This window comes from Mesoplodon bidens (genome assembly GCF_964165515.1).
Source record: "Mesoplodon bidens genome assembly, chromosome: X".
NCBI classification, from domain to species: Eukaryota; Metazoa; Chordata; class Mammalia; order Artiodactyla; family Ziphiidae; genus Mesoplodon; species Mesoplodon bidens.
Window position 1 is genome coordinate 76408230 of NC_138163.1, and position 25363 is coordinate 76433592.

The 25363-nt window shown below is 38.4% G+C and overlaps 1 protein-coding gene and 1 long non-coding RNA gene across 2 annotated transcripts in view; both read right to left on the minus strand.

The window, feature by feature from the left end:
- Positions 1-21742, minus strand: part of ATP7A (ATPase copper transporting alpha) — an 80585-nt gene extending 58843 nt beyond the window's left edge. Inside the window, exon 1 of the mRNA XM_081222792.1 lies at positions 21606-21742. Coding sequence (XP_081078918.1) covers positions 21606-21725 — 120 coding nt within the window. The 5' untranslated portion in view covers positions 21726-21742. The remainder of the gene's footprint in view (positions 1-21605) is intronic.
- A 472-nt stretch (positions 21743-22214) lies between these two features.
- LOC308609205 overlaps positions 22215-25363 on the minus strand; it is a 61261-nt gene continuing 58112 nt past the window's right edge. Inside the window, exons 2-3 of the long non-coding RNA XR_014014278.1 lie at positions 22452-22491; positions 22215-22361 (exon numbers count right to left, since the gene is read on the minus strand). This is a non-coding gene — a long non-coding RNA (uncharacterized lncRNA). The remainder of the gene's footprint in view (positions 22362-22451; positions 22492-25363) is intronic.

Genomic DNA, 25363 nt, shown 5'->3' on the forward strand with positions numbered 1-25363 from the left:
ACTCAGCCAGTGGGGGAGTTTAAAAGCCCACTTCAAAGGGTTTAAAGCCCACTTTCTAACATTTTCATAACAACTCAACATAGAGTGATTCAGAGGTTTTTGAGAGCTTGAAAGGATTCTGTCATTTTTCAGACTAAAGTCAGAAAAGTAAAATGATTTATAATAATCTTGACTTTCTAATATGTTTGATTCTCCTCCCACATTATATTTTTGACAACTAAAAACTATATAAAATACATAATAGGAATCTTATTTATATTACATATGTCTGAATACAAATTCTATTATTATTTGTTGAAAAAATAATGTATATATATTAACACTCTACTTTGATGCTTCAATATAGCATACTGAAAATTAAAGTAAGATAAGAGTAAGCCATCAAGTTCTATTAATATTTATCCTATTTGACCAACCTAAATAAAGGTTACCACTTAAAATTATTAAATCAATGTATGAAGTAGCAAAAGACAATTCTTAAGAGACTAAGAAAATAGCCCAAAACCAATCTAAAAATTTTAAAGCCAAATGCTTTAAAATGTAAAAGATGTGGAGATTTTGTTAGTTTAAGTTGTAGCATTGTTTTTCTGTAAACTGAGTGCTTTGTCAGAATTTTCATTGCTAATATAATTTTATTTTGCTTCAAAAATTATACAGCTTGGACTTCCCCAGTGGTCCAGTGGGTAAGACTCCTCGCTCCCAATGCAGGGGGTCCAGGTTCGATCCCTGCTCAGGGAACTAGATCCCGCATGCATGCCGCAACTAAAAATCCTGTGTGCTGCAACTAAGACCTGGTGCAGCCAAAATAAATTAATAAATTTTTTTTAAAAAAAAATTAAATTATACAACCAATGCATGATTATTCATTATAACAATTTAAATACAAAGAAAGGAACTAGTGAAAGTCCCTCTTTACATCATTCCTCCACTGCTAGTTTTTACCTGGGATTGGACATTTCTTTGATCCTTGGGATAAAGTTCAACTAAATCAGAAACCTAAGCCTCGGGGAGCGGAGGAAGATGGCGGAAGAGTAAGATGCGGAGATCACCTTCCTCCCCACAGATACATCAGAAATTCATCTACACGTGGAACAACTCATACAGAACACCTACAGAACACTGACAGAAGACCTCAGACCCCCCAAAAGGCAAGAAACTCCCCACATACCTGGGTAGGGCAAAAGAAAAAAGAATAAACAGAGACAAAAGGATAGGGAAGGGACCTGCAACAGTGGGAGGGAGCCGTGAAGGAGGAAAGGTTTCCACACACTAGAAGCCCCTTTGCGGGTGGAGACTGCAGGTGGCGGAGGGGGAAAGCTTCGGAGTAGCGGAGGAGAGCACAGCAACAGAGGTGTGGAGGGCAAAGCGGAGAGATTCTGGCACAGAGGATCGGTGCCCTCAGGCACACACCAGCCCGAGAGGCTTGTCTGCTCAGCCGCCGGGGCGGGCGGGGCTGGGAGCTGAGGCTCCAGTATCGGGTTTCAGTCAGAGCACTGGGAGAGGACTGGGGCTGGTGGCAGGAAGAGAGCCTGAAGGGGTTAGTGCACCACGGCTAGCCCGGAGGGAGTCCGGGGAAAAAGTCTGGAGCTGCCGAAGAGGCAAGAGACTTTTTCTTCCCTATTGTTTCCTGGTGCGCGAGGAGAGGGCATTAAGAGCGCTACTTAAAGAAGCTCCAGAGACAGGCGCAAGCCGCAGCTAAAGGCACGGACCCCAGAGACGGGCGTGGGACACTGGGGCTGCTGCTGCCGCTGCCACAAGGCCTGTGTGTGAGCACAGGTCACTGTGCACCCCGCCTTCTGGGGAGCCTGTGCAGCCCGCCACTGCCGGGGTCCCGGGACCCAGGGACGGCTTCCCCGGAAGAGCGAACGGAGCGCCTCGGGCTGGTGCAACGTCACGCCGGCCTCTGCCGCCGCAGGCCCGCCCCGCACTGCGTGCCCCTCCCTCCCCTCTGCCTGAGTGAGCCAGAGCCCCCGAATCAGCGTTTCCTTTAAACACATCCTGTCTGAGCGAAGAACGGACGCCCTCCGGCGACCTACGCGCAGAGGCGGGGCCAGGTCCAAGGCTGAGACCCGGGAGCTGTGAGAGCAGAGAAGAGACAGGGAAATCTCTCTGTGCAGCCTCGGAGGCAGTGGATTAAAGCTCCACGGTCCACTTGATGTGCCCTGCGTCTGTGGAGTGCATGAATGGACAGCGAATCATCCCAAATTGAGGCGGTGGACTTTGAGGACAAGATTTAAGACTTTTTCCACTTTTCTTCTTTTTACAAGGAATTATCCCAAATTAAGGAGGTGGACTTTGAGGGCAAGATTTCAGACTTTTTCCCCTTTTCCTCTTTTTACAACGAATTATCCCAAATTGAGGAGGAGGACTTTGAGAGCAAGATTTTCGATTTTTCCCCCTGCTCTCTTTTTGTGAATGTGTATGCTTCTGTGTGAGATTTTCTCTGTATAGCTTTGCTTCCACCATATGTCCCAGGGTTCTATCTGTCCGTTTTTTTTTCAATAATTACTTTTTAATTTTAATAATGCTACTATATTTTATACTTTATTCTATTTTACTTTACCTGCTCTTTCTTTTTTTCCTACCTTCCCTTCCTCCCTCCCTCCCTCCGCCCCTCCTTTCTTTCTTTACTTCCTTCCTCCCTCCCACCCTCCCTTCTTCCTTTAACTCTTTTTTCTTTCCTTCCTCCCTCCCTCCCTTCCTCCCGTCTTCCTTTCACTCTTCCTTTTTCTTTCCTTCCTTCCTCCCTCCCTCCCTTCTTCCTTTCACTCTTACTTTTGCTTTCCTTCCTCCCTCCCTCCCTTTCTTTCTTTCTTACTTTCCATCCTTCCTCCCTCCCTCTCTCCTTTCTTTCTTTCTTTCTTTCTTCCTTCCTTTCCTTCTTCCTTTTTTCTCTCTTTCTTTCTTTTACTAATTCTTTCTTTCTACTTTTTCTCCCTTTTATTCTGAGCCGGGTAGGTGAAAGGCTCTTGGTGCTGCAACCAGGAGTCAGTGCTGTGCCTCTAAAGTGGGAGAGCCAACTTCAGGACACGGGTCCACAAGAGACCTCCCAGCTCCACATAATATCAAGCGGCGAAAATCTCCCAGAGATCTCCATCTCAACATCAGCACCCAGGTTCAGTCAACGACCAGCAAGCTACAGTGCTGGCCACCCTATGCCAAACAACTAGCAAGACAGGAACACAACCCCACCCATTAGCAGAGAGGCTGCCTAAAAACATAATAAGGCCACAGGCACCCCAAAACACACCACCAGACGAGGACCTGTCCACCAGAAAGACAAGATCGAGCCTCAACCACCAGAACACAGGCACTAGTCCCCCCACCAGGAAGCCTAAACAACCTACTGAAACAACCTTAGCCACTGGGGACAGACACCAAAAACAACGGGAACTAGGAATCTGCAGCCTGCAAAAAGGAGACCCCAAACACAGAAAGATAAGAAAAATGAGAAGACAGAAAAACACACAGCAGGTGAAGGAGCAAGATAAAAACCTACCAGACCTAACAAATGAAGAGGAAATAGGCAGTCTACCTGAAAAAGAATTCAGAATAATGATAGTAAAGATGATCCGAGATTCTATTTCCAAGATCCAAAATCTTGGAAATAGAATAGACAAAATGCAAGAAACAGTTAACAAGGACCGAGAAGAACTAAAGATGAATCAAGCATCGATTAGAAACACAATAAATGAAATGAAAAATACTCTAGATGGGATCAATAGCAGAATAACTGAGGCAGAAGAACGGATAAGTGAGGTGGAAGATAAAATAGTGGAAGTAACTGCTGCAGAGCAAAATAAAGAAAAAAGAATGCAAAGAACAGAGGACAGTCTCAGAGACCTCTGGGACAACATTAAATGCACCAACATTCGAATTATAGGGGTTCCAGAAGAAGAAGAGAAAAAGAAAGGGACTGAGAAAATATTTGAAGAGATTATAGTTGAAAACTTCCCTAATATGGGAAAGGAAATACTTAATCAAGCCCAGGAGGCACAGAGAGTCCCATACAGAATAAATCCAAGGAGGAATACGCCAAGACACATATTAATCAAACTGTCAAAAATTAAACACAAAGAAATCATATTAAAAGCAGCAAGGCAAAAACAACAAATAACACACAAGGGAATCCCCATCAGGTTAACAGCTGATCTCTCAGCAGAAACTCTACAAGCCAGAAGGGAGTGGCAGGACATAATTAAAGTGATGAAGGAAAAAAACCTGCAACCAAGATTACTCTACCCAGCAAGGATCTCATTCAGATTTGATGGAGAAATTAAAACCTTTACAGACAAGCAAAAGCTGAGAGAGTTCAGCACCACCAAACCAGCTTTACAACAAATGCTAAAGGAACTTCTCTAGGCAAGAAACACAGCAGAAGGAAAAGACCTACAATAATGAACCCAAAACAATTAACGAAATGGGAATAGGAACATACATATCAATAATTACCTTAAATGTAAATGGACTGAATGCTCCCACCAAAAGACACAGATTGGCTGAGTGGATACAAAAACAAGACCCATATATATGCTGTCTACAAGAGACCCACTTCAGACCTAGAGACACATACAGATTGAAAGTAAGGGGATGGATAAAGATATTCCATGCAAATGGAAATCAAAAGAAAGCTGGAGTAGCAATTCTCATATCAGACAAAATAGACTTTAAAATAAAGACTACTACAAGAGACAAAGAAGGAAACTACATAATGATCAAGGGATCGATCCAAGAAGAAGATATCACAATTGTAAATATTTATGCACCCAACATAGGAGCACCTCAATACATAAGGCAAATACTAACAGCCATAAAAGGGGAAATCGCCAGTAACACTCATAGTAGGGGACTTTAACACCCCACTTTCACCAATGGAAAGACCATCCAAAATGAAAATAAATAAGGAAACACAAGCTTTAAATGATACATTAAACAAGATGGACTTAATTGATATTTATAGGACATTCCATCCAAAAACAACAGAATACACATTTTTCTCAAGTGCTCATGGAACATTCTCCAGGATAGATCATATCTTGGGTCACAAATCAAGCCTTGGTCAATTTAAGATAATTGAAATTGTATCAAGTATCTTTTCCGACCACAATGCTATGAGACTAGATATCAATTACAGGAAAAGAGCTGTAAAAAATACAAACACATGGAGGCTAAACAATACACTACTTAATAACGAACTGATCACTGAAGAAATCAAAGAGGAAATTAAAAAATACCTAGAAACAAATGACAATGGAGACACGACGACCCAAAACCTATGGGATGCAGCAAAAGCAGTTCTAAGAGGGAAGTTTATAGCAATACAATCCCACCTTAAGAAACAGGAGACATCTCGAATAAACAACCTAACCTTGCACCTAAAGCAATTAGAGAAAGAAGAACAAAAACATCCCAAAGTTAGCAGAAGGAAAGAAATCATAAAAATCAGATCAGAAATAAATGAAAAAGAAATGAAGGAAACGATAGCAAAGATCAATAAAACTAAAAGCTGGTTCTTTGAGAAGATAAACAAAATTGATAAACCATTAGCCAGACTCATCAAGAAAAGAAGGGAGAAGACTCAAATCAATAGAATTAGAAATGAAAAAGGAGAAGTAACAACTGACACTGCAGAAATACAAAAGATCATGAGAGATTACTACAAGCAACTCTATGCCAATAAAATGGACAACCTGGAAGAAATGGACAAATTCTTAGAAATGCACAACCTGCCAAGACTGAATCAGGAAGAAATAGAAAATATGAACAGACCAATCACAAGCACTGAAATTGAAACTGTGATAAAAAATCTTCCAACAAACAAAAGCCCAGGACCAGCTGGCTTCACAGGCGAATTCTATCAAACATTTAGAGAAGAGCTAACACCTATCCTTCTCAAACTCTTCCAAAATATAGCAGAGGGAGGAACACTCCCAAACTCATTCTACGAGGCCACCATCACCTTGATACCAAAACCCGACAAGGATGTCACAAAGAAAGAAAACTACAGGCCAATATCACTGATGAACATAGATGCAAAAATCCTCAACAAAATACTAGCAAACAGAATCCAACAGCACATTAAAAGGATCATACACCATGATCAAGTGGGGTTTATTCCAGGAATGCAAGGATTCTTCAATATACGCAAATCAATCAACGTGATACACCACATTAAAAAACTGAAGGAGAAAAACCATATGATCATCTCAATAGATGCAGAGAAAGCTTTCGACAAAATTCAACACCCATTTATGATAAAAACCCTGCAGAAAGTAGGCATAGAGGGAACTTTCCTCAACATAATAAAGGCCATATATGACAAACCCACAGCCAGCATCGTCCTCAATGGTGAAAAACTGAAACCATTTCCACTAAGATCAGGAACAAGACAAGGTTGCCCACTCTCACCACTCTTATTCAACATAGTTTTGGAAGTTTTAGCCACAGCAGTCAGAGAAGAAAAGGAAATAAAAGGAATCCAAATCAGAAAAGAAGAAGTAAAGCTGTCACTGTTTGCAGATGACATGATACTATACATAGAGAATCCTAAAGATGCTACGAGAAAATTACTAGAGCTAATCAATGAATTTGGTAAAGTTGCAGGATACAAAATTAATGCAGAGAAATCTCTGGCATTCCTATATACTAATGATGAAAAATCTGAAAGTGAAAGCAAGGAAACACTCCCATTTACCATTGCAACAAAAAGAATAAAATATCTAGGAATAAACCTACCTAAGGAGACAAAAGACCTGTATGCAGAAAATTATAAGACCCTGATGAAAGAAATTAAAGATGATACAAATAGATGGAGAGATGTACCATGTTCTTGGATTGGAAGAATCAACATTGTGAAAATGACTCTACTACCCAAAGCAATCTACAGATTCAATGCAATCCCTATAAAACTACCACTGGCATTTTTCACAGAACTAGAGCAAAAAATTTCAAAATTTGTTTGGAGAAACAAAAGACCCCGAATAGCCAAAGCAATCTTGAGAACGAAAAACGGAGTTGGAGGAATCAGGCTCCCTTACTTCAGACTATACTACAAAGCTACAGTAATCAAGACAGTGTGGTACTGGCACAAAAACAGAAATATAGATCAATGGAACAGGATAGAAAGCCCAGAGATAAACCCACGCACATATGGTCAACTTATCTTTGATAAAGGAGGCAGGAATGTACAGTGGAGAAAGAACAGCCTCTTCAATAAATGGTGCTGGGAAAACTGGACAGGGACATGTAAATGTATGAGATTAGATCACTCCCTAACACCATACACAAAAATAAGCTCAAAATGGATTAAAGACCTAAATGTAAGGCCAGAAACTATCAAACTCTTAGAGGAAAACATAGGCAGAACACTCTATGACATAAATCACAGCAAGATCCTTTTTGACCCACCTCCTAGAGAAATGGAAATAAAGACAAAAATAAACACATGGGACCTAATGAAACTTAAAAGCTTTTGCACAGCAAAGGAAACCATAAACAAGACCAAAAGACAACCCTCAGAATGGGAGAAAATATTTGCAAATGAAGCAACTGACAAAGGATTAATCTCCAAAATTTATAAGCAGCTCATGCAGCTCAATAACAAAAAAACAAACAACCCAATCCAAAAATGGGCAGAAGACCTAAATAGACATTTCTCCACAGAAGATATACAGACTGCCAACAAACACATGAAAGGATGCTCAACATCTTTACTCATTAGAGAAATGCAAATCAAAACTACAATGAGATATCATCTCACACCAGTCAGAATGGCCATCATCAAAAAATCTAGAAACAATCAATGCTGGAGAGGGTGTGGAAAAAAGGGAACACTCTTGCACTGCTGGTGGGAATGTGAATTGGTACAGCCACTATGGAGAACGGTATGGAGGTTCCTTTAAAAACTACAAATAGAACTGCCATATGACCCAGCAATCCCACTACTGGGCATATACCCTGAGAAAACCATAATTCAAAAAGAGACATGTACCAAAATGTTCATAGCAGCCCTATTTACAATAGCCCGGAGATGGAAACAACCTAAGTGTCCATCATCGGATGAATGGGTAAAGAAGATGTGGCACATATATACAATGGAATATTACTCAGCCATAAAAAGAAAGGAAATTGAGCTATTTGTAATGAGGTGGATAGACCTAGAGTCTGTCATACAGAGTGAAGTAAGTCAGAAAGAGAAAGACAAATACTGTATGCTGACACATATATATGGAATTTAAGAAAAAAAATGTTATGAAGAACACAGGGGCAAGACAGGAATAAAGACACAGACCTACTAGAGAATGGACTTGAGGATATGGGGAGGGGGAAGGGTAAGCTGTGACAAAGTGAAAGAGCGGCATGGACATATATACACTACCAAACGTAAGGTAGATAGCTAGTGGGAAGCAGCCGCATAGCACAGGGAGATCAGCTCGGTGCTTTGTGACCGCCTGGAGGGGTCGGATAGGGAGGGTGGGAGGGAGACGCAAAAGGGGGGGATATGGGAACATATGTATATGTATAACTGATTAAATTTGTTATAAAGCAAATAAAATAAAAATAAAAATAAAAAAATAAAAATTAAAAAATTAAAAAATTAAAAATAAATAAAAAGATTTAAAAAATGCCTATATTACTCTAACATGGTGTTTGAAAAAAGAAATGTTCAGTGTACTATCATCATTTGCCATAGCAAAAGTTAGGGGGAGAAAGTTCCAAATAGAAACAAAAAGATTGATTTCTATATGCTGATAGGGAACAGTATCTAAGATGTATTTGCCAAGTGAAAAAAGCAAAGTATACAACAGTATGTATATAGTATGCTTCCATTTATATAAAAAGGGGATCACACACACACACACAAACACACACACATATATACAGTTGACCCTTAAACAACAAGCAATTGGGGGGATTAGGGGTGCCCCACCCCTGAGGCTATTGAAAATCCGTGTATAACTTTACAGTTGGCCCTTTGTATCCTCAGTTCCACACCCTCGGATTCAACCAACCATGGATCGTGTAGTACCACAGTTCATATTTTTTGAAAAATATCCATGTATAAGTGGACCTGTGCAGTTCAAACCCGTGTTGTTCAAGGGTCAACTGTATAAACACACACATATAGATATATACATGTAAATCATTTTATATTCAGAGTGTATTTCTGGAAGAATCCATACATACTAAACTGATAACTGGTTTCTTTTGGGAAGGGGATTTTACTCTGGACGTGTTATTTTTCCAATGATTTTTTTTTAAAAGTTACTTTTATGGGTTTTTTTGGTGATGTTGTGAAGCTTGTGGGATCTTAGTCCTGGCCCTCTGCAGTGAAAGTGCCAAGTCCTAACCACTGGACCACCAGGGAATTCCATAGGTGGTCATTTTTTAAAGGATAGTCTGTATTAGGAAAATGGACTGCAGCTTTTAACTGAGTAAAGGGAAAAAGCACTCAAAATGCAGTTAAATTTCAAGGACAAAGTAATTTGTTAATAAGGCATTAACCTTTAGAGCCATTCAGTACTTACATCTAATTAAATTTATTTTACATTACCACTTTCAAAAGGCCAGACAATCCCAGAGAAAGACCTTCACGTTATCTGCCCATTTTATTTTTCCCCTGAACAGACCACTGGGGTGATTAAATAAACCTTCAGGTTAATCACTTTAAAGTCTACAGTCTTGACATTGGCAGAACAAGAGTATTACACTCATTTATAAACTTCACAATTTAAGACACAATTCCCAAAATGTATTTAAACGCTGAAGCTGCAAAGATATATAATCATATTCGTTCTACTTTTCCAAAATTAGAGACTTCTTGACTATTCACTTTCCCTGAATTCTGTTAAAGCTCTAATCTGTTCCGCTGTAACATTTTTTAAATAAAGCAACCCCACTCAATTTAACATAACAATTACATTACTTCATATCAGAGTTTTATTCCAAACACTACAAGAGCTCCTTGACTTAGTCGAAACAATGTCCTATTCAAATCTGGTTTCTAAACTGACTGCACATTGGTCTTAATTATAATCTCACAAACTATGATCCAGAAATTCCAAACCTTAACAGTCCTTGAAAAGTGATCAATATTTATGTATTAACATGTTAGGCTGCATTATGACTATAAATTATGATTGGACAAGGACAATTTTATTTCTTTTGGCCACGCTGCAGGGCATGAGGGATCCTAGTTCCCTGACCAGGGATTGAACCTGTGGCCCCCTGCAGCGGAAGCACAGAGTCCTAACCACTGGACTGCCAGGGAAGTCCCAAGGACAATTTTCTATATGGTGCCTAGAAAGAGGTGAATCCACCTTTTGTGGACTTAGTTAAAGGACTGTGGTTAAAATGTTTTACTTTTGCAAAAACAGATAACCATGTGAACACACTGCTAAGACTCCTTCCAGGGTCTCAGAACTGGTCAATGCCAGTGAGGGGCTCTGAAACCTAAGCTTCATTAACATCACCATAAATCTGTCTCTGGGCCTAGAAGACAACATTCAGTAAAATATTTTTTGAAGAACGAGAAAAGAGGAAAGATCACTAGTATACTCTATATCATGTGGGCTTTTGACTAAAGAAGGAGAGGCAGAGCTGGAAAAGGCAGAAAAAGTGTGTTTCCTTTCATTTTCAGCAAGCAAATTATGACTGTGCCCTGGAAAGTACAGCCTTAAGTATCTGTCACTGGGATCCATATAAATCACTGTTGATAACACAAAGTGCTTTCATATTATATTTCTGCTACTTTTCCTTTACAACTTAATCCAATTTAATTGCATTTTTCTGACCTTAAATACGTCATATTAAGCAGTGGTGAATTCTGGGAAGATGCAGTAAACATAGCAGCCTCACATATGAGTGGAGTGCAACAGTCTTTGGGGAAAATTTATATAGGAATGTACTTGCAAATGTCAAAACAGAATCTAGTCCTTTAGTTATACATAGATATGCTGGCAAAAAATTAATAATCGAAAATAGTTTGTCAGAGAGTTGGGGGTTTTGGAAAACGCATTAGTTGTCAGTGACAATAAAAACCTAACTCACTTGGAGAAACTATGTGAACTAGTTTCTGGATGGTTAAAACAGCTTTACTTCAATCAGCACAGACACTTAATTAGTAAGATTTAGCTTCTATCCTGGCCTTCAGCACCAGCCATGTTAGATCAAGCGGAGGAAGTTTAATTGGTTTCATTTGAGGATAAATCAAGTGGAAGTGCCATATTTATTATTCACTGAAATTAAATTATTCATTTTTAAAGTTTTGGGACTGCAGGTTGCAGAGCTACTTTGCCATCCTCTTTTCTAATTAGCAAATTGCAAAAACATCCATTTGATTTTCAGACAGTTACAATTAGTGAAAAAAATTACAAAATGTTTTTATAAATGTATTTTAAATTTAAACACATTTGAGAAAACCTGCAGTATAGTTAAAAAAAGTTACCTGTCATCTCTCAGCTTTTCCAACTTGGCTCTCTCCCCAAAGCAAATTAAAGGCAGGAGCATCCTTGCAGGGAGGAGGGGAGGAGGCAATGAGGAAGCCTCTGAAGTGTAGTTATGCCAAGGTAGATGGTGAATACAAAGGAAAATCCTACTTTTGGAGAATGTGAAAGGGAAAAATTCATATCCAAGAATTCACATGGATGCCTACAGGACAGAAAACTTAGCAGAAGGCATATTACACTGTGTAAAGAAAGCTTTTCCTGCCACAACCATCAACATAGTCTTAACTGACCAGAGTGTGTAGTTTAGTAAGCAAATGAGAAACACTGCTTTCCTCCCTTCCATACATGTAAAATGGATACAAAGTTGACTTTGTCCTCTCTGGCCAAGATGAATATGAAACTCAGACATGCAAAAAATCACCAAGAGTTTCAGATATAGAAAAGAATTGCCCACATATTGGCACCACACTTCACATGTGGTAAGAATCACTATGCGCCAATTAGCCAACTTTTTGTAATAAAAACAAGACAAACTGAAGCCAATCTGCTCAAGATCTCATGAGACGTCTGAATCACAGACGAGAGTATCATAAGGAGGGGACTTCCCTGGGGGTCCAGTGGTTAAGACTCCACGCTTCCAAGGCAGGGGGCACGGGTTCGAGCCCTGGTCGGGGAACTAAGATCCCACATGCCGTGCGGCACAGCCAAATAAAATAAAAAAGAATACTGTAAGGACAAGAAAGCATGAATCCTGTACTTCACAGAAAAGCTAAAACCCATTTTGAAATCTCTGAAGAATAAACAGGTAAAAGATTAATGTTTAGATTAAGATTAAAAGACAGATCAAAAGTATTTGATCTGGAGATACACAAAATATTCTGGTTCCATGAAATTAAGCCATATGAGCTGTTTGTAAATTCTGGAAATTAATCCCTTGTCGGTCACATCATTTGCAAATATTTTCTCCCATTCTATGGGCTTTTCGTTTTGCTTATAGTTTCCTTTGCTGTGAAAAAGCTTTTGAGTTTAATTAGGTCCCATTTGTTTATTTCTGTTTTTATTTCCATTACTCTTGGAGAAAGATCAAAAAAGATATTGCTGTGATTTATGTCAGAGAGGGTTGGGCCTATGTTTTCCTCTAAGAGTTTTATAGTGTCTGGTCTCATATTTAGGTCTATATCCATCTTGAGTTTATTTTTGTGTATGGTGTTAAAGAATGTTCTAATTTCTTTTTTTACATGTAGCTGTCCAGATTTGCCAGCACCATTTATTGAAGAGACTGTCTGTCTTTCCTCCATTGTATGGTCTTGCCTCCTTTGTCATTGATTAATTGACCATAAGTGTGTGGGTTTATTTCTGGGCTTTCTACCCTGTTCCTTTGATCTATATTTCTATTTTTGTGCCAGTATCATGCTGTTTTGATGACTGTGGCTTTGTAGTATAGTCTGAAGTCAGGGAGCCTGATTCCTCTGGCTCCGTTTTTCCTTCTCAAGATTGCTTTGGCTATTTGGGGTCTTTTGTGTCTCCATACAAATTTTAAGATTTTTTGTTCTAGTTCTGTGAAAAATGCCATTGGTAATTTGATAGGGATTTCAATGAATCTGTAGATTGCTTTGGACAGTATAGTCATTTTGACAGTATTGATTCTTCCAATCCAAGAACATGATATATCTTTCCATCTGTTTGTGTTATCTTCAATTTCTTTCATCAGTGTCTTATAGTTTTAAGAGTACAGGTCTTTTGTCTCCTTAGGTAGGTTTATTCCTAGGTATTTTATTCTCTTTGATGCGATGGTAAATGGGATTGTTTCTTGAATTTCTTTTTCGGATCTTTCGTTGCTAGTGTACAGAAATGCAACCCAATCAAAAAATGGGCAGAAGACCTAAACAGACATCTCTCCAAAGACGACATACAAGATGGCCAAGAGGCACATGAAAAGATATTCAATATCCCTAATTATTAGAGAAATGCAAATCAAAACTACAATGAAATACCACCTTACACCAGTCATAATGGCTATCATCAAAAAATCCACAAACAGTAAATGCTGGAGAGGGTGTGGAGAGAAGGGAACCCTCCTACACTGTTGGTGGGAATGCAAACTGGTACAGCCACTATGGAGAACAGTATGGAGGTTCTTTAAAAAGACTAAAAATAGAGCTACCATATGATCCAGCAGTCCCACTCCTGGGCATGTATCTGGAGAAAAACATGGTCTGAAAGGATACATGCACCCCAAGGTTCATTGCAGCACTGTTTACAATGGACAAGATATGGAAGCAACCTAAACGTCCATTGACAGAGGAATGGAAAAAGAAGATGTGGTACATATATACAATGGAATATTACTCAGCTATTAAAAAGAATGAAATAGTGTCATTTGCAGCAACATGGATGGACCTAGAGATTGTCATACTGAGTAAAGTAAGTCAGACAGAGAAAGAGAAACATTATATAATATCACTTGTTTGTGGAATCTAAAAAAGAATGATAAAAATGAACTTATTGACAAAACAGAAACAGACTTACAGACTGAGAGAATGGAACTTATGGTTACCAGGGGGTAAGGGTGGGGGGGATGGATAGTTAGGGAGTTTGGGACTGACATGTACACACTGCTATATTTTAAATGGATAACCCACAAGGACCTACTGTATAGCCCAGGGAACTCTGCTTAATATTATGTAACAACCTAAAGAATTTGAAAAAGAATAGATACATGTATATGTATAACTGAATCACTTTGCTATACACCTGAAACTAACACAACATTGTTAATCAACTATACTCCAATATAAAATAAAAAGTTGAAAAGATATTCTGGTTCAAATTTAATGATTCATGCACTTTAAATATACAATGAGCTTCTGATTATTAGAAAGAATCCATCAGATTCCTAATTTTAAATCCTGCACTAAATCTGATGTCCAGTTAGACAAAGCTCCCTTTAGAATATTAACATCTACTCTGGGCAGTGTGTCTAAAATTTATCTTTTGCATGTGGATATGAACTAATCAAAAGAAAAGCATTTTAGGATTGATGCAAGCTGATCAAATTCCAAAGTTGCATTAACTTTCCATCATCACTATAATGAATATTGTATAAAAGCAAAATTACAGAAAACTTCTGGTAAATATTATAGAACCACTGTCAATATAAAGTTGTTTTCATGATGCTGAAAACTTAAATATATTAAAATAATAAGTACATTATACAAATGAAGACACAAGCCAGTTAAAATTACACATTAACTCATTAAGCCCTGGCAGTGAAAATAAACATGCTGAAGAGTCAGCAATTCACAGTAAAATATTTAAGAAAAAGCATCCATATATTACCATCGTTATAGTAGAAATCCCCAAACTTTCGGCAAGGAGATATTGTTAATTTCTTTGGGCCCTTAGATACAAGTTGCGGAGAAATAGGAGAGAACAGGTGGGGAACCAAACTGAATGAAGCATGGGAAAGAGTGCTGAAATTAACTGTGCTCCAAACAGTGCTGAGAATCCTGAAGAGTGACAAGGAAAACGGTGGGCAGGGGGCAGCAAAAAGCCTTGGAAATGGCATGGAGATATACTAGGAAATTCCAATCCACTAGTCAGGGACCTCTACCTTAACAAAGTACAACAGGCAGGAAGGTCCAGATCAACTCTTAAAAGCATCAGCAAAATACATTATCAAATTCAAATGATGAGAATGTCATGAAAATAAGTAGCAAGGATGTCATGAAAATAAGTAGCAAAGGTGACAGGTACAGGGAGGTTCCTTGTACTAGGTCTTCACTTTTGTGTATGTTTGAAATTTTTCATTAAAAGTGTTCTCTGACCAAATGGGGCTTATCCTGGGAATGCGTGGCTACTATAACATTTGAAAATCAATCAATGTAATTCACCATATTAACAGCCTTAAAGAAGAAAAATAATATGATCATATCTAGATGCAGAAAAAGCACTTGAAAAAATGCAACATCTATTCAGGATTACAAATAAAAGCTCTCAGAAAACCAGGAAGAGAAAGGAATTTCCTTAACCTGATATAGGGCATCTACAAAAACCCTATACTAACACAATACTTAATGGTGAAGGACTGAATGTTTTTCCCCTATGATCAGTAACAAGACGTAGATGTTCACTGTTACCACTCCTATTCCAAATTGCAATGGAGGTTCTAGACAGAAAAGAAATAAAAGACATACAGATTAGAAAGGAAGAAATAAAACTATTTTTATGCCCTGATGACATAACTGCTTATGTAGAAAATCCCAAAGAATCTACAAAAAGAGCTAATAGATTTAATGTCAGTTTAGCAAAGTTCAGGATACAAAGTCAACATACAAAAACCAACTGCATTTCTGTATGTTTGTAATGAACAACTGAAATTGAAATTAAAAAAAAAATAGTACCGGGGCTTCCCTGGTGGCGCAGTGGTTGAGAGTCCGCCTGTCAATGAAGGGGACACGGGTTCGTGCCCCAGTCCGGGAAGATCCCACATGCCATGGAGCGGCTGGGCCCGTGAGACACGGCCGCTGAGCCTGTGCGTCCGGAGCCTGTGCTCCGCAACGGGAGAGGCCACAATGGTGAGAGGCCCACGTACCGCAAAAAAAAAAAAAAAAAAAAAAAATAGTACCATTTAAACATCATCTAAAAACAGAAAATACTTGAATGTAAGCCTAACAAAATATATGCAGGATCTGCAGACTGAAAATTATAGATCCCTGATAAAAGAAATCAAGGAATACCTAAATAGAGAGATATAGCATGTGCACAGGTTTGAATACGCAATATTAAGATGTTAATTCTATCCAGATGGATCTACAGAATCAACACAATTGCAATCAGAATCCCAGCAGATATTTTTGTAGAAACCTATATACTGATTCTAAAATTTATATGTAAATGGAAAGAAAATAGAACAGCCAAAACAATTTTGAAAAAGAACAAAGTTGAGAAATTACACTACCTGATTTTAAGATTTATTATAGGCTGCTCTCACCTTTTCAGACAGACCACATTCTGTCTATGGAATGTGTATCTCTCTAAGTAAATCCACTTCTTACCTATCACTTTATCTCTCACTGAAATCTTTCTGTGACAAGACGTAAAGAACCTGAGCTTCATTAAGTCCTGAGACCAGGAACTAAGGCCTCCACCCAGGTGGAGGATGGTAACTTCAGGCTGAATACGAGATTCCTGGAGCACCACCCTGTTACCTCACCACCCAACAATCAGAAGAAAGTCACACACCCTGCAGCCCTCACCCCAAATTTTGCCTATTAAAAACTTCTCCCTGAAAATCACTGGGGACTTAAGGAGGTTTTTCAATCATGAGCCACCCATTCTCCTTGCTTGGCCCTGCAATAAATCTTTCTCTGCTCAAAAAAAAAAAAGATTTTTTTATAAAGCTACAATAATCAAGACTCTGTGGTATTTATTGGCCAAAGGACAGAAACACAGATCAATGGAATAGAACAGAGCATACAGAAATATACCCATAAATATATGGTAAATTGATTTTCAACAAAGGTGCAAAGGCAATTCAATGGAGAAAGAATAAACTTTTCAACAAATAGAGCTGCCTGGAAAACTGGACATCCATATTAAAAAAAATTAACCTCAACCCATACCTCATAATGTATTCACATTAATTCAAAATGGATAATAGATCTAAATGCAAAACCTAAAATGAAAAAACTTTTAGAAGACATAGGAGAAAAATCTTTGTGATCCTGGGTGAGGCCAAGATTTCTTAGATATGACACTAAAAGCATGCTCCATAAAGGAAAATAGTAGGTAAAGTGGAATTCATCAAAAGTAAAAACTGCTGCTCTGGGAAAGATACTTTTAAGAGATTAAAAAGACAAGCCACAGACTGGAAAAATTATTTGCAAAACACATATCTAAGAGAAAACTTAATTCAGAATACATAGAAAACAATCAAAATTGAATAATAAGAAAACAAAACACCCAGCTAAAAATTTCACAAAAGGTTTGACAGACACTTTACCAAAGAAGGTATACAAATGCCTAACAAACACATGAAAAGATGCTCAATATCATTAGCTATTAAGGGAATGAGAATTAGTGAGATACCACTACATACCCACTAGAATGTCTATAACTAAAAAGACTGTTAATACAAAGTGTTGGAGAGTACGTGAGAAAAGTGGAATCCTCAAACATTGCTGGTGGGAAGATAAAATAGTATAGCCACTGTGGTAAATTAATTGTCACTGTCTCAAAAAGTTAAACATACACTTATCATATGATGGAACAAATCCAATCCTAGGAATTTGCCCAAGAGAAATTAAAACTTATGTCCACACAAAGACTTGGATGTGAACATTCAGAGCACTGCTTTTCATAATCACAAAAGAAAGTATAAACAATCCAATGTCTCTCAACAGGTGAATGGGTAAACAAACTTTGGTACATCCACACAATGGAATACTCCTCAGCAATAAAAAGGAAAGAACCAGTGATACATGCAAGAACACGGACAAATCTCAAATGCATAATGCTAAGTGAAAGAAGCCAGACTCAAAAGGCTATATAACATGATTCCATTTACATGGCAGTTTTTTTGTTTTTTTTTTTTGCGGTACGCGGGCCTCTCACTGTTGTGGCCTCTTCCATTGAAGAGCACAGGCTCCGGACGCACAGGCTCAGCGGCCATGGCTCATGGGCCCAGCCGCTCTGCAGCATGTGGGATCTTCCCGGCCCGGGGCACGAATCCGTGTCCCCTGCATCGGCAGGCGGACTCTCAACCACTGCGCCACCAGGGAAGCCCTACATAGCAGTTTTTAAAAAGCAAAACTTACAGGAACAAAAAGTAAAAGTAAAGGGGAAGGATGATTTCAAGGAAGGGTTACCAGATTTAGCAAATAAAAATATAGGACAGACCCAGTTAAATTTAAATTTCAGATAAATGATAAATAATCTTCAGTGTAAGTATAGCTCATGCAATATAATGGTTCTTAAACTGTGGTCCCAGGACCAGCACCTTTAGAGTTACCTGGGTACTTATTAGGCATGCAAATTCTCAGGCCCCATTCAGATCTACTAAAACAGAAACTCTGGGCGTGGAACCAGCAATTTATGTTTTACAAGCCCTTCAGGTGATTTGCATGGTATGGTTTGAGAACCACTGTTCACCATACCTGTAACTGGCAAAAAAAGAACCATAAGAAGCTAATATGAAGAGAAAGGGGCACATGAGCCTGTTTGATAAGTCAATTCACCATCATCAAATATTAACTGAACAGACAAAGGGTGTACAGTAGGTTCTCTGAGAAGGGACTACAGAAGTGATCCTCAACTGAGGGCAATTTCACCCCTAGGAGACACTGGCAATGTCTGGAGACATTTTTGGTTGTCACAAGTGGGAGGAGAGGCTACTGGCATCTGGTGGGTAGAAGCCAGGTGGGTAGAGGCCAGGGATGCTGCTAAACATCCTACAAAGCACAGAACAGCCCCCCAAAACAAAGAATTATCCAGCCCAAAATGTCAATAGTGCTGAGGCTGAGAAAGCTGGACTTAATCAAAACATATTTTTTTAACCCCAAAGCCTTTAAAATCAAAGACATTTTTACGGACACGGAAATAAAAAGATTAAAAAGGTAGTGACAAAACATAATTCAAGGTGTCTCATACTAAAAACACTAGAACTATTCTGAAGAGAATTTATAGAGACTAGTGATACAGAGCTAAAACAGCAATTTGGTGGTAGGAGGCACCTTTATGATGAAAATACCAGGTTCCTTTATTTTTAGAAGTTATGTGAGAGAATAAATTGGAGATCACAAGTTTGAAAACCATATACAAATTAAACTGCATCTGTAGACACTGTATGACCACAAAACATACTGGCCCAGGAATCATGGAACTTGAGTTCTAGTCTTGTTTGATATTAGGTAGCTGTGTAACTTAGCACAGGTCACTTCCTTATCTGGGCTTCAATCTGTTGATCTGTAAAATGAGGGGGTTAGACGACTTAAGTCATATCTAAGACCCCTTGCAGCTTTAACATACTATGTCTATGTCAAAAAAATGAGCACAGAAAACATTCAAATACATTTTTTATAGGATATGAGGGGACACAGTATCATTTTGTTCCCTTTGGGGTAATCTTGTGTTGACTTTGGTACTTTTGGCTTTTGTGTTTATAAGGCGCTAAACAAAGTTTAGGTTTTCTTATTTATTTATAACAATTATATTAACAATTCATGTTCATTGCAGAAAAATTAGAATATACAAATAAACCACTCTTTTCCACTAAGTAGGATTCTGAGACTAATTATAGCAGGAATGTGTTAAAATAGTCTAATAAAAGTCAATTTTATTTTTGCAATTAAAAATTGAAGTGAACTCAAATCCCTACCACCTTTCGCAGTCCTGGGCTCTGCCCAGGGAGGCTTCTACGCAGTCTTTTTTGGAAGTTTGTCTCTGGGAAATGGAGAGGCTCCCTTTCCCCCTGCTTTGCCCCAGGACAGCCAGCAGGATCTCCCTGATCTCCTGTTGTCCTCCCTCCCCAACAGAGAGTTTCTATCCTCTTTGATAAAAGCTCAGAGGTTTTATGGATCAGGAGAAAATGCAGGCCCTGAGAAACCTATCACTGCAGAAAGGTTCCCTTGGGCAATGCTTTGGGTTTTCTGCTCTTTATATTTTTATTTTACTCTCCATTTTTCTGCCCTCCCCTTGCCCTAGATCTAAGCTCAGCAAAGGCGAGTGCTCAGGGCAGCTCCTAGGCCTGGACAGCTCTCAGGGAGGAATTAGATAAATGTTCAGCATGCCCGTGCCTAGCCCATCTAGTTTCATCCTTTAGTTACCCAGGCCATTATCTTCGGGTTATCCCCTCTTATATCTGCAAACCCAATGCTTGGAGCAGCAGCATAGGGCTCTAACAGGAGGTGATACCTCTCTCTTTTATTTCAGAATTTGCCAACTTAGGGGCCTGGCTCTAGAAGGCAGGTTTCTTAAAGGGGACTGCATCCTGGGTGGCCCGAAGTCTCCAGACCTAGAGGGACAACTGTGCCCTCCCTTCTCTCCTTCATGTTCTCTGGCTGGATTGATTCAGCTGTAGAAACCATTTGGTCTGTTGCTCCAACATACCGCTAGGTTCCTTCCAGAGTCACTGTGTCACATTAGCTTCCTTTTGGAGGGAGGGTGATGTGGTTGAATACTCAGAGAGCAGAGGCAGTGAGTGGGTGCACATCTTTAGTTCCCCATCTTCCGGTTTCACCTCCCGCCTTCCTCTTGCCCTAAACCTGAGCGCATCATGCCAGGCCTCACTCATACAGGATGGTGTCAGCTCACTCCTCAGCAGTAATCTAGGGTGTGTGGGAAGCTTAGGGCTCTGGGGAAGAACAGAATCGAAGAGGGGAGTGATGTGGGTGGAGACACCAGTTTTATATCACACCCCCTTTGTAAGCTGGTGAGCTGGGCTTCAGTTTTCCCCAGACCATGCACACTTTTAATTTATTTGAGAGAAACTAATTGTATTTCCACTGCAGTATCTTATTTTTTATTTGTGATTTAAGAAATGTGAAGAGAAAATACACAGACACATAATGGTTAACAGTGTTTCTTTCATTCCTTGTTCTAGAGCTAACCACTCTAAAATTGTTTGGTAATGTCACTTAATGTAACTAATTGTAATGTATTCTTTTAAATAAAATGATTTATTGATTAAATAACATTGAAGTGAAAATGTTTAGAAAATTAGTTACACTTTGTATGCATGCTCTTAGAGAAGACTACATTATTACTAAACATAGTAACTGTCATGCTATAAAAGAGAAAGAAACCTCACAATCCTTTCTCTGAGAACATATATTTTAGATCAACATGAGATTAAGAGTAATAAAAAGTATATCAGCATCTATATACTTTTAAAATATATATTGATAAATATACAAACATAACATCCAGATTCCCTCTTCAGATGTTTTTAAATTTTAAAAATGTATTACTTCTTATTTTTTAACAAAAAAATAAGTTAATGGGCTGAAGAAAACTTATTCAGCTTCAGGGTTAGAAGGGTGATAGTCTTTATGTCATACGTGTCAGTGTGTCTGCATCTGTCTCAGTGTTAGAAGTAATTTCCCAGAAGAATTCCAGTCAAAAGCATTTGACTTCACTGATTTCCAAGGAGTAACTTACTTTAATGTGATGTACACCGTTCAGTTTTCCAATGTGCTGTTCAATGGTCCAAACACAGGAACTACATGTCATCCCCTCAACAGAGATGGTGACAGAATTCACACTCATACTTGGATCCATTTTGATTTCTTCTTTACATTCCTATTAGAAACAATGAACTTGTTAATTTCAGCCATGGAAATAATCCTTCCTCTGACATGCACTCCAATGTTCACTGCAGCACTGTTTACAATAGCCAAGACATGGAAACAACTTAAATGTCCATCAACAGAGGAATGGAAAAAGAAGATGTAGTACATATATACAATGGAATACTACTCAGCCATAAAAAAAGAATGAAATAATGCCATTTGCAGTAACATGGATAGACCTAGAGATTATCACACTAAGTGAAGTAGGTCAAACAGAGAAAGATAGATATTGCATGATATCGCTTATATGCGGAATCTAAAAAATATGATACAAATGAACTTATTTACAAAACAGAAATAGACTCACAGACTTAGAGAACGATCTTATGGTTACCAGGAGGGAAGGGTAGCAGGGAGGGATAGATTGGAAGTTTGGGACTGACATGTACACAGTACTATATTTAAAATAGATAACTGGGCTTCCCTGGTGGTGCAGTGGTTGAGAGTCCGCCTGCCGATGCAGGGGACACGGGTTCGTGCCCCAGTCCGGGAATTTCCCACGTGCTGCGGAGCGGCTGGGCCTGTGAGCCATGGCCGCTGAGCCTGTGCGTCCGGGGCCTGTGCTCTGCAACGGGAGAGGCCACAACATTGAGAGGCCCACGTACCGCAAAAAAAAATAAAATAAAATAAAATAACATAACCAAGAAGTACCTACTGTATAGCACAGGGAACTCTGCTCAAAACACCGTAATAACCTAAATGGGAAAAGAGTTTGAAAAAGAACAGATACATGTATATATGTAACTCAGTCACTTAGCTGTACACCTGAAACTAATACAACATTGTTAATCAACTATGCTCCAATATAAAATAAAAACTTAAAAACCGAAAAACAACAAAAAACTTTAAGTTAAAAAAAAGAAATTATCCTTCCTCAACTTTCCCACCTCCCCAGCTGAAAATACCCTACTAATAAAATATGGCTAACATTCTTTTTTCTCACCTCATTTTACTCCCAACCCAGGGACTTTGGGTTAGCTATTCCCTTGATTTAGGACTTTCTTCTCTTAGGTATCTGCTTAGCTAACTTCCTCATCTCTTTCAAGTCCACTCAAATCTAACCTTCCTAATGAGTCTTACAATGACCACCCTGTTGAAAATTGCATCCCACACCCCTTCCACACACACATACTCTGATTCCCATTACCTTTGCTCTATTTTTTTCTTATTTTCATAGAACTTATAACCTTCTAATAAACTCCATAATTTACTTACTATGTTTATTGCATATTACCTGTCTTCCTGTGGTGGTTTTAAAATATGTTCACAAATTCTTTGCTACTCCTTTCCTTCAAGAGGTGGAATTTAACTCCTTTCTCTTTGAGTGTGGCCTGGACTCAGTGACTTGCTTCTAAGTCAATAGTGGAAGTGACAAAGTGTGACTTCCAAGATTGGCCATAAAAGGCACTGCAGGAGGGAAAAAAAAGTCACTGTGGCTTCCTCCTTGTCCTCTCTCTTGAATCACCCCATCTAGGGGAAGCTACCCGCCATGGCATGAGGATACTCAAGCAGCCTTTTGGAGAGGTTCACATGGTGAGAAATTGAGGCCTCCTGTCAATAACCAGCAATGACATAAGGCCTCCTGCCAATAAACAGGTGAGTTAACTGCCTTGAAAGCTGATCCTTCAGACTCAGTTGTCCTTAGATGCCTGTAGCCTCAGCTGACATATAGACTTACAACCTCATGACAGACCTTGAGCCAGAACCACCCAGATAAACCACTCCCAAATTCATGACCCACAGAAACTGTGAGATAATAATTGTTCGTTGTTTTAAGCCACTAAATTTTGGAATAATTTGTTACACTGCAATACACTTCCCACTAAAATGAAAATTCCATGAAGGCAGGAATCTTTGTTTTCTTCACTGATAATTAGCTTGAATCACATGAAACTGCCATTTTACTGAGATATAATTGACATATAATATTGTATTAGTTTTAGGTATACAATATAATGATTTCATATATGTATATATTGCAAAATTACCACCGTAAGTTTAGTTAACATCCATCACTATACATAGTTACATTTTTTTTCCTGTGATGAGAACTTTTAAGATCTACTCTCTTAGCAGCCTTCAAATATACAATATTGTTAATTATAGTCACCATGCTGTACATTATATCCTCAGGAATTATCTACCTTATAACTGGAAGTTTATACTTTTTAATGACCTTCATCCATTTCACCCACTCCCTAACCCCACCTCTGGTAACCAACTCATCAATTTGTTCTCTGTGTCTATGAGTTCAGGTTTTTTCAGATTCCATGTATAAGTGAGCTCATACAGTATTTGTCTGTCTCTGTCTGACTTCTTTCACTTAGCATAATGCCCTCAGGGTCCATCCATGTTGTCACAAGTGGCAGGATTTCCTTCATTTTTACGGCTGAAGAATGTGTATATGTATATCACACTTTCTTTATCTATTCATCTATCGATGGACATTGGTTATTTCCATGTCTTGGCTATTGTAAATAATGCTGCAATGAATACAGGGGTGCAAATATCTTTGAGATAGTGATCTCATTTCCCTTGGATAAATACCCAGAAGTGGAATTGCTGGATCACATGATAGTTCTGTTTTTTAATTTTTTTCAAGAACCTCCATACTGTTTTCCATATCCATTTTTAAAATGTAAAAATCTTAGAAAAGTTGAAAGAAAAATTCATCCCTAGGTGCATCAGTCTCACTCTTAACTTCAACTGGCATTAATTATGGAACAACTGTAACTTATAGTGTGATTTGATCTGAAATAAACTCATAATTATTAGTCTATTTTTGTTATTTACTTTAAAAGTTAGAGCTAAAGTTATTCCAAATGCAACACTTAACAATTCAGTTATGTCCACTGATTCTTCTTATGAAATTAGTATTAAATTACTGTCTATTTTTACATAGAGAGACTTACAATATATATTCAATATAAAAGAATACATTTTGTCTAACTTTTGTTTTTAATGACTTGAAACAGCCTTTATTCAGAGTCAAAAAAAATAATGATCTCTAATGAACCACACTGCCAAAGATTTCACATTCTGGTAATCTATGACTTACGATCTATATGTAAAAATAAGCTGTCGTTGCCCTGAGAAACTCTTCCTTCCTCTAGCCAGAGCAGCTGCTGTCAATAGGACAATATGTGAATCTTTGAATGAATGATAAGTGGAATAGGGATGAAGTAGTAAAAAATGAAGTTCTCCATACTGCCTGAATTCTCCACTGCATGAAATTTTACAATCTAAAGAATATTATACTAATGAACAGCTTCCCTGTTTTCCAAATCTTTACTATGAAAATTTTCAACCACACATAAAAGGTGAATAATACAATGAACATCTATTTGTATATCCTCTGCATGAACTCAACAATTGTTAACATTTTGCTATACTTGCTCTGTTTTTCCTAAACTATTTTTAAGTTTTAGAGATCATAATACTTCAGCATGCATATCTAAACAATAAGGACTCCTGTAAAACCACAATACTTTGATCACAGCTAAGAAAATTAATCATTGTACATCCTTTAATACAAATTCTCTATTTAAATTGTCCTAAATGTCCCAA